Source organism: Populus euphratica, unplaced genomic scaffold (assembly GCF_000495115.2).
Source record: "Populus euphratica unplaced genomic scaffold, PopEup_1.0 scaffold15.1, whole genome shotgun sequence".
NCBI classification, from domain to species: Eukaryota; Viridiplantae; Streptophyta; class Magnoliopsida; order Malpighiales; family Salicaceae; genus Populus; species Populus euphratica.
The window spans coordinates 424,051-433,708 of NW_011499874.1; the positions used below are offsets into that span (position 1 = coordinate 424,051).

At 30.4% G+C, this 9,658-nt stretch overlaps 1 protein-coding gene across 1 annotated transcript; it reads right to left on the reverse strand.

Moving 5' to 3' along the window:
* Positions 1-7,102: 7,102 nt before the first annotated feature.
* On the reverse strand, positions 7,103-9,415 carry LOC105127965 (28 kDa heat- and acid-stable phosphoprotein). The gene is made up of 8 exons (XM_011029443.1): positions 9,065-9,415; positions 8,577-8,614; positions 8,413-8,481; positions 8,222-8,308; positions 8,105-8,139; positions 7,828-7,913; positions 7,513-7,578; positions 7,103-7,425 (listed from the first exon to the last, which is right to left on the reverse strand). The coding sequence occupies exons 1-8, from the start codon at positions 9,129-9,131 to the stop codon at positions 7,391-7,393; spliced, it is 483 nt and encodes a 160-aa protein (XP_011027745.1). The 5' UTR covers positions 9,132-9,415; the 3' UTR covers positions 7,103-7,390.
* Between the last annotated feature and the right edge of the window lie 243 nt (positions 9,416-9,658).

Sequence of the window (9,658 nt, forward strand, 5' to 3'; positions counted from 1 at the left end):
AACAATAAAGAGGAGGGATAAACAGAGCTAAACTAACCTAAAACTTAAAAGAAATGGAGTTAAAGGTAGGATAGATAATAAGACTTGTTTACAATTATCCATACTTCCAATAAGTTGATAGACTACATGTAAACTTTAAAGGAATAAAGATTGTAGATTTCAAGTAATTTTCTAGAAAAGATAACAAATTATTGAGGGAACACATCACCAAGTTCACTAATCAATATAGTCATGATATATCCAACCTTTATGTCAAAGTAAGGTTGATATGTTTATCATTAACCAAAATAATTTTCTGTTAATTCTCCATAATATTACCCAACTTAAATAATAGTTGAAAAAGATGGAAGAGTATTTTTATAAGCACTTATATAGGATCAAATTAAAGGCCATGTTATTGATTAAGCTAAAATAGTCAAAACCTAAGAGAGGCTATAGAAAATTATGTCTTGCATTTAATATATTTAAAACTATGTATGTTGCAGTTATAATTGTGCAATAGTGTATAAACTTGCTTTTGGAAATAATGTAATGGAATACAAGGAAGATGTTAGTAAGAATCAAGTATTTATACTCCCATTAATAATGTTGATTGTTATAAGAAAATACTAGCGAAATGGGTTAAAAAAAAAGCCATTAAGAGGGACATGATTTATTGGATATTTAGATAATGTCACGAGAATAATAAGCTTTTACAATAACTGAACATCTTTTTGCAAGAAACTTTGCCTATCATGAATAATCTTGATATTGGGTTTTATATTTGGTTTCCACTAATTATAGGCAATAACCTCTGCAAAAATACTAAGTCATAAACACCTTTCATCGCAAAACAATTAAGTAAAGACAACCCATTTCACATGTCATGGGGACAACATTGTATGGCAACGGCGGAGGCTTTCTGTCGTGCCTCTTGTTATGGGGTGTTGAGTGTTGGAAAAATTATGATTAATTCTTAGAAGTCACCACATAGTATTGTGGTCACTAGAAACCTATGGTCTGCGAGAGTCTGAGTAAGGGACTGGTTGTGCAAGAGGAAGACGCATCACCCCCAGTGCACTCTACTTAAGGTAAGCTGCATTGTTATTTGATTGTTTTTTAGGTTGGGTTTCTATTTATTGGTCTTATATAAGGTTTAAGGCAGATTTCTCTTCATGAGAGAGTCTCTCCCTTATTAGGTTACATCCTAACCATTCTAAATTTTAGCATTACATTTATTTATACTTTGTATCTTTAATACCTAAGGGTACACTTTATCGTGTAATTTTACACCCACAAATATTAAAGTCTACATCTGATCTTAAGAAAAAATTAAAAAAATATTTTTGATATTTTATTCAAACCTTAATGGATGATTATAAATTGTTTATGATATCCATTTTTGGGTTTTCAAAACATGAAAAATGTGTAATTTTTAATGAAAACATGCTTGGAAAATTTTTTAGGATTTAGTTGTATGCATGAAAATAATTTTTAAAAATGGAAATTGATTTAAAAAAAATTTGAGATTTTTTTTGAAAATTTTGAAATATTTTGGAATATTTTAGAGAAAACCGAGTATTTTAATACCGGATTTGTATTTTACAGTGTAAATATACAATCCGATATTATGCAAAATTAATAGAAAAATATTTAAGAAAATTACAAAAAAATTTAAAGGATTTTCAAAAAAAAATTGAATTTTTTTTGTTTTTTTTTAAATATATATATAATATTATATTATATATTAATTGCAGAACGTGAACAGTAAGTTCACGTTTTGCATGCAACTTCACAGTTGCTGATGGCGGAGCAAAGCGGGAGGCAACCTTGCGGAGGAGAAGAAGTTGATGTCACTAGCCTGGGGTGAGGTTGGAGGTGGCCTAGGTAGGCTCCCTGGAGCTGGTGGAGGTGTTTGTGGAGGAGTCGGTGCTGCTGCTGCCAATACTGGAGAAGGAAGAACACGAAAATGGTGGTGTTGATTGGCTGCTGCCGTCATGGAGGAAAAAGAAGGAGCTTTCGATGGGGAGGGATAAGTGTGGTGGAGAGGGTGGAAAACGAGTTGGTGGCAGCGTGGCTTGGATTCGCTGAGAACACGGTGGAGAGAGAGTGTAGAGACAGAGACTTGCTTTGGTGGCAGCGTGGCTTGGATTCACTGAGAACACGGAGGAGAGAGAGTGTAGAGACAGAGACTTGCTACAGAAAAAAAAAAACTGCGAAGGAGGCTGATTTTTTTTTAATTTTTGGACCCAATTTTCTCCTCCCTCATGCAATTAACTTTGCCTCTATTTATAGCCGGTGGAAGAGGGTAATTTCATCTACACAGGGAAAAAAACTCAGCCCTTGATTCTGTTAGGAAGCATCCTATCCGTTGGCTCAATTTGTGCCTCATGAGTTGTTCAATTTGCAAAAAAGGCTACCTGAGTTGGCTATTTTAGACCGGCGCCAACGCTATCTCATCACCATTCAGACTGAATTGTTCAGTCGGCATTGCAAAGCAACTACACGAGATCATTCTTGTGCATTTTTTTTTTAGATTTTACGGAGCAATGAAGCATTAAATGCATCTGAAAAGTAGCCACTCGGGCAGTATTTTCAAGCAAAAGTAGGGAAGACAGAGAACAGTGTTGCAAGACGCGTCGTCCGGTTTTTTTTTTTTCAAAATAGCATCATTTTGGATTAATTAGGGATTTTTAATGATTTTCAATTCAGTCCTCCTAAATTTTTGATTTAATGCAATTAGGCCTTTGAAGAACTTCAATTGGACCTTGAAGTTACGCGTAGTTTACAATATGGTCCTTGATATTAGATTTTGTCAATTAAACCCCTAATTGACCATTAAATTTCCAATTTTTTTAATTTCACCGTCGTTTTTTGTCAATGAAGCCCCTTAATTTTGGCGTCTTTTATAGATTGGTTCTTGGATGCGAATTTTTTCAATTTAGCTCCTAATTGACCTAAAAAATTCAATTTTCTTACAATTTAGCCTCTAATTTCAATCAATTAACATGGTAAAAGTTAAATTTGATCTTTTAAAATTCCAATCTTCTCAATTAAGCTCAAATTAGGCTCTCAAACTTAATGTTTCACCAATTAAGCCCCAAATAAAATTAATTTGACCCAGTTTAAAGTATAATTAAGTCCTTACACTTAATTAAATCCTTTAATTGGACCCAAATTAATTCTTGAACATAATTAAAATTTAATTTGGCCCATGATTAAATCAAATTGGCCCATTAAAAATTTAATTATGTCCATGGACTTAATTTTTATACAAATTTGTCAAATAATCATTTAATTTGACCTTGAATTTGTATTTTTTTTTCATTTTTAAGCACAATGAGGTACAATTAGGCCTTGAATTTCCTCTAAATTGCAGCTTGATTTCCCAATATGTTTTCTCCACGTTGCCTGCTATTATTTTATTTTTTAGTTTTTGTTTTGAAAAAAAATTGATTTTTTAAAGAATAACCAAAAATTGGGTTATGACATCACAAAATCAAGAAAATGATCAAAAGAAAAGAACTCTAATCTAATGCAATATAAAACATTAAAAGAAATTTAAAAGGACCTCTTTTATTAAAACTCGACATCAAATTATAAACCCTTATCACACTATTAGAAGAAAACAAGAAACAATTTTAATATAATTAAAACATAACACTAAAAAAAAATTAAAAAGAATTTTTTTTAAGATAGACTACACGTGAATCCTAAAGGAATATAAATTGTAGATTTCAAGTAATTTTCTAGGAAAGATAATGAATCAATGAACACATTACCAAGTTCATTATATTGATCAATATAGCCATGATTTAGCCAACCTTTGTGTCAAACTAAGTTTATTCGGTTTATCATTAACTAAAATAATTTTTTGCTTATTCTCCATACTATCACCCAAATTGATTAACAGTTGAAAGAGATGGAAAATTATTTTTATAAACATTTATACAGGATAAAATCAAAGGTTATGTTGTTGATTTAGTTAAAATAGTCCAAACCTGAAAGAAATTATAGAAAGTTTTGCCCTGTATTTAGTATGTTTAAAACTATAAACCTTGTAGCTATAACTAAGCAAGTGTTTATAAAAGATTATGCCTCACAACCCTTTCGTAATTAAAAATATAATCAATTTAATTTAACTGAGCAAGTGTCACAAGAAAATTACTTACAAATAGTGTTAAGTTTATGCTTAGCAACCCATTCCGTAATAGATTCTACTTTTTTTTTAGTATTATCTATTTTCTCAAGAAAATTTATTTGTGTTGCTAAAAGTTTGGTGGTGGAGTCATTATTACTGAGTGTTTTTTATGACAAATGGTGGGTGTAGAACAAAAAAAGGAGAACAATGGCTGTAATAAAAAAAAAAAAAAGCGATAATCTATAGACGTGATATAATTATAATTAAATAAAAATTGAAAGGTTAATTTTGTCCAAAAAAATATTAAGATGGAAAACTGGTAGAGAAGCATGTTTTTAATAAAAAAATTTATTCAAGTTTTGTCATGAAAAAATAAAGAAATATTTTTTTCTATTTATGAAAATACTACATTTGGGCATCAATTAATGTTTTTTTTTATATTTGTTTCTTGAAAAAATGAGGTAATACTTCATTATTGAACAACTTTCAAATATGAACATTCAACTCTAGCTCTATATATATATTTTATTAAAAGATTTTATGTTTTTTTTTTATTAGAGGAAACAATATAGATGCCAACAACTTGGCTTAACATGAATTAGGATATAAGATGACTTTCAATACATATGGTATTATCCTTGTTAAAATTATTCATCATTCAACTATAGTTAATATCCAACAAATGTTTCATGAAAAAAAATTAAAAAAAAATAAAATACTGTGAAAATTTCATGACAAAAAATACACAAGACAACAATAATAACAAAATTATTGCTGAAATTTTCTATTAGATAGAAGAGATGGTCTTAATGAAACTAGTGGTTTTGATCCACATAAAGATTTGATGGAGAATTTTTTTTTTAAAAGAAAATATAAGATCTTTTAGAAAAAGTTTCAAGATGTTTCAAAATAAAAGTAGTTAATTATGTACTCCTAATATATGTACCATATAAGAGATATAAAACTTGAATTCTTCCTAAATAATTATGATTAAAGTAAGTCTTGCTGGTCATGTTTGAAGTTCATGAATGGTTTTATATAACTCACTAATTTAGTGTTAAGATGAGTTGGCTTCTTATAAACCATGATTTTCATAAGTCTTGCATAATTAATGATTGCATTAATTATATAACATGATGTTAAAAACATCAATAGTTTGGTCTAATTTAACATGTATATTCTAGTGAATTGAATGTAATTGTTAAACCATGGCTATTAAAAGGTTGTCTTATGGATATCATTGGCAAGATACATTCTCCAACATCAAAACGGTGTAACTACTTCTTCATAGCCACGAATTACTTCATCAAGTAAGTTGAAGTTATTTCTTGTTGATTGATTAATTAAAAATAATGATTAAATTCATTAAGGAGTATGTAATTTATAGATTTGAACAGTAGTACATTATTACTATTAACTAAAAATCAGGATTTAATAAAAAGACTGTGAGCAATTCACATAGAAATATAGATTCAAAATACTTCACTATACTATTTAGTATGCCCAAGTCAATATGCAAGTAAATTGACTAAGCCTTTAATCCTCACTATATATAAATTGTTTGGAAACAATCATAAACCTTGATATTATGTTTTATTAGAAGTGTTATAGACATCTAAGACTACTTTATAAACCTTACCATTTATTTTAACATATAGCTAAGACGTTAACTACCTATAGAGTTTAGAGTACTATCACTTAAAAAATTTACATAATTTAACATAGACAACTTAGATTATCAATTAATCAAGCTAGCTAAGTGAAAAGACCTCAATAAGGTAAGACTTTGAACATTGAATTGTTTACTATCATATAATAAAAAGGTAAAAGAAAAGCATAAAATATCAAAGAAATTCTCAGTAGGTGATATGATATGTAAGGTCATACTCCTAATTGAACATAATATCTAAAATATAGCTTATAATCTCCTAATTATAAGGATATCAAAGTTCTCAAATGAGATACTTATCATTAACCAAACCAAGATAGGGAGTCCTCTTTTCAGTCAATCAATGGTCTGTATTTGAAGAAGTATTATCTTTATATAAAGAAAATACTAAAGGATAATACTCCTAAAAAAACTGGAAGCTTAATATTGGAATTGCAATCATAAAATTGCTCTAAACTTATATTATTTATGATCTAGTCTGAATAGTTAGGCTTTATTTTCTATTTTGGCTTAACTTTCATTTTTTTCTTATTATAATATGAGTTTAAGTGGGGTAAGTAATAAAAACCGGATGAATTGATTAAACCGAGAAAACCATAAACAAATAATCAAAAAAACCAAACCATAAAAAAAAAAATCAATTAAACCAAATAGAATATTTAAAAAAATTCGATTCGGTTTGGTTTCAGTTTCATAAGTCTATAATCAAAAAATCAAACCGAACCAAGCCGGTTTAGTTAAGAAATAAATATAATTTTTAATATAAAATAACTAAACCAAAACTAAACTGAATCAAACTGTATTGAACCAAATCAAAACTGGTAGAGTAAAACTAGTTTCTATTTGATTTTGGTTTTTTTAATATTTTATAAAATTTTAATTTGGTTATTTTTATAGATAAAAATTAAATCAAACTGAAAATAATCACCCATAAATTTAAGCTATTATTTATAGTTAGTTTATAGAATTTAACATTGTTGCGGAAATAACTAAAGAACAAGTACACATAGTTAAGAAAAATGTTCGGAAAAAGACAAAATACACCTTGTTCGAAATATTTGATTGGCTTTCATGTTCGGCATGGTCAACGTGATAATGTTCATTAACCATGTACATGGATTTGTTCCATCAATTTCAGTATTAAATAATGAGGTATATTTCATTATTTTTTTTTAAAGCATTATTTATATAAAAAATAAATATTTACATTGTAATAAGAATAATGATTGTTCATAACCTTGTAAATCAACCTTGTTAAAAGAATCCTGATTGACGGGGAGGTTTGACAAAAAGGATCGACTAAAAAGACTAGGAGTCAAAATCGATCAATTTATGGTTGAAAAAGTGGAGTTCAAAATAGCATCAAATGCTCCTCGTAACTGTTCAAACACAATACAAAATATTACGTGTACAAATTAAGTTCAACCTTCTAAAAAGCATGAAAATAATCTATTCGCATCTCAAAGACAGATAACATGGTCTACTGAGAAACTCAGACAAGAAATTTTTGTCGGCACACAAAGGACAAATTATAATCCGACTAGCAAGTTCTTTCTACCATATTATGGTGGGCACTAATTGTTGAAATATTCCTCGAATGGTTATTTCCGAGTTTCTGCTTTCTTCTGCTCCTTGGCTGAAAAACACAGTTTTTATCATTTACAAGAAAATTAAAAAAAAAATGGAGGAAAAAGCAGTTTCTCCAAGGGTCACTGTGTCTTACCAGCCTTTTCTTCTTCTCGCTTTCTAGCAGCTTCTTCCCTTTGCTGGCGTATGAGACTTAAACGTTCTGCATGAAGAATGGATCGTGAAACTTAGATGGAGAAAAATGTGGTCTGGAAATAATAGGGGAAGGAAAGAAATTTCCTTCAACCAAAGCCATGCCCATCTCACATGAGCATGTATTGCTATCTAAAGAGAATGAGCTGTAAATATAGTTAAAGAGAATAATATTGGTTGAAGTATCCATAATTATCTTCAACCCATGTTCAAAAACATAATATTCACATTAGTGCCCCAAGAAAATGTGATCTCTTACCTAAGTCTTTCCTAGCTTGATCTGTTTTCCCTTGTTCTTGCAGCTTCATATATCGCTCATGAGCCCTTTGTTTCTCTATCTCCTCCCTGCAAACAAATTGAACCACGCAGAGTAAAACAAAATTTCTTCAGGTACAACCTAGATTCCAAAGATCGAATCCTAAAAGCAAGATATTATATCCTGTTTTGGCAGGACCATAACAGGGTAATAGTTTTTTCTACATCTCAAAAATGAGTTCCTTCTTCAATAGAGGATGCGCAAAGTCCCATTCACTAACCTTTCCCGCCTTGAAAGCTCCGTTGTTTTCCCCATCTGAAAACACCATCTAACAACTTTACTTCTCAATTTAATTTGATCACAAAAAACATAGAACAACAATGATTCTGAAACTTACATCAACATCTTTAGCTTTCAAATTCTTTGCTTTCACCAAATTAGGATTTTCAATCTGAATAATACCTTGAGTTCCTTTCCGCTTTTGCTACACATTATTCAACAATAAAACAAAAGGTAGTTTCTGATTAACAAGTCATTCCAAATAATAAATTAAAATAAAATGCAATTGACGCGTGATTATTTACTAACATCAGGATCATCTTCGGATTCTTCTTCGGATTCCTCTTCCTGTTTTTCCTCTTCATACTCAGCTTCCTCCTATATATTTTAAAGACAATCTCTCTCACACAGTACTGACTTTAACAAGACTATTATTTAAAAATATAACTACTAATCAGAGCTGAGAGACAGACTCGTTTAAACGTTCGAGGACGTGTTGAGGTGCCAGCAACTGCAATATATTACAAAGCCAAAAAACAAACAAAGAAAGAAAAGTCAGGAAATTCTTAATTCACCTATCACATTACATGCTAAAAAAATTCTCCTGAAAATTGAAAAAACTATTGCAACCTAAAAGTTAGCCAAAACCCATAAATAGTTGTAGTTGAAACCAGATATTGATATAAAAAGGCAGAATAGAATCCAATCGAAGGCCAACATGCATAGTTTTTCAAATAAAAAGTACACACAAACCTAAACAATTAAAAGAAGATGAATTTTCAAACAACAGGAATCATTTTTTTTTTTTGAAAAAAAAACTTTTTAGTATAATAAATACATCGAAATAAGCAACAGAATAATCAAGTTCTCAGTGAAGTGAGTCCAGATAGATCCAGTGAAAAAATAAAAGAAACCCACAATTTAAACTTTTTTTAAAAAAAAGGGGGGGTGCCACTCTTACGCATCTGTTCGGGGGTAGAGAACTGGCGGTGACCGGTAGGCTTTCCCTTGAACTTTCCTCTTCCCATCTTGACAAACCAAAACAGTAAATATTAAGTAAAAAAGAGAAGGAAAGGAAAGTTGAGGGAAAAGGGATGGATAGTTGGCCTTTTTATTTCTTATTATCAGCAGGAGGACGGATCTGCTTGATTGAAAGTGGAAGGAAGAATATTCTCTTTTATTAGGAAAAACAAAATATATCTCTAATAATGGATAGGTTCCAAAAGCACAAACCCTAGTGGAACAAACTGGGACCAGCTTGTAGTAGCTGTGTGGAAGGAGCTTCTGTGTCTGTTTTGTCTACAATGGTTTCGATTAATGCACCGAGGACACGTAGTAGATTAATTGATCAGACGGTAGAGGAGAGATGTATGACAGAAGCACGGCAAGGCCACGGAGAGGAGAGAGATGTCAATAACAACAATGTCGGGCCAAGCCCAAAACAGCTCGACCCATTTGACGTCTTGCCCGAAAGAAAATTTTGAAATGTCATTAATTCCAATTTAACAAGCATAATCAGCTAGTATATATTATTAGCTATGGACCCGCGATGCAC

Excerpts from the sequence above, each read along its gene's own strand:
- LOC105127965 (XM_011029443.1), bottom strand. The coding sequence starts at position 9,131 with ATGGGAAGAGGAAAGTTCAAGGGAAAGCCTACCGGTCACCGCCAGTTC. Across the intron at positions 8,482-8,576 it reads GTCCTCGAACGTTTAAACGA|GAGGAAGCTGAGTATGAAGA; the intron begins GTCTGTCTCTCA and ends TAAAATATATAG. Across the intron at positions 7,579-7,827 it reads TCAAGCTAGGAAAGACTTAG|AACGTTTAAGTCTCATACGC; the intron begins GTAAGAGATCAC and ends TTCTTCATGCAG.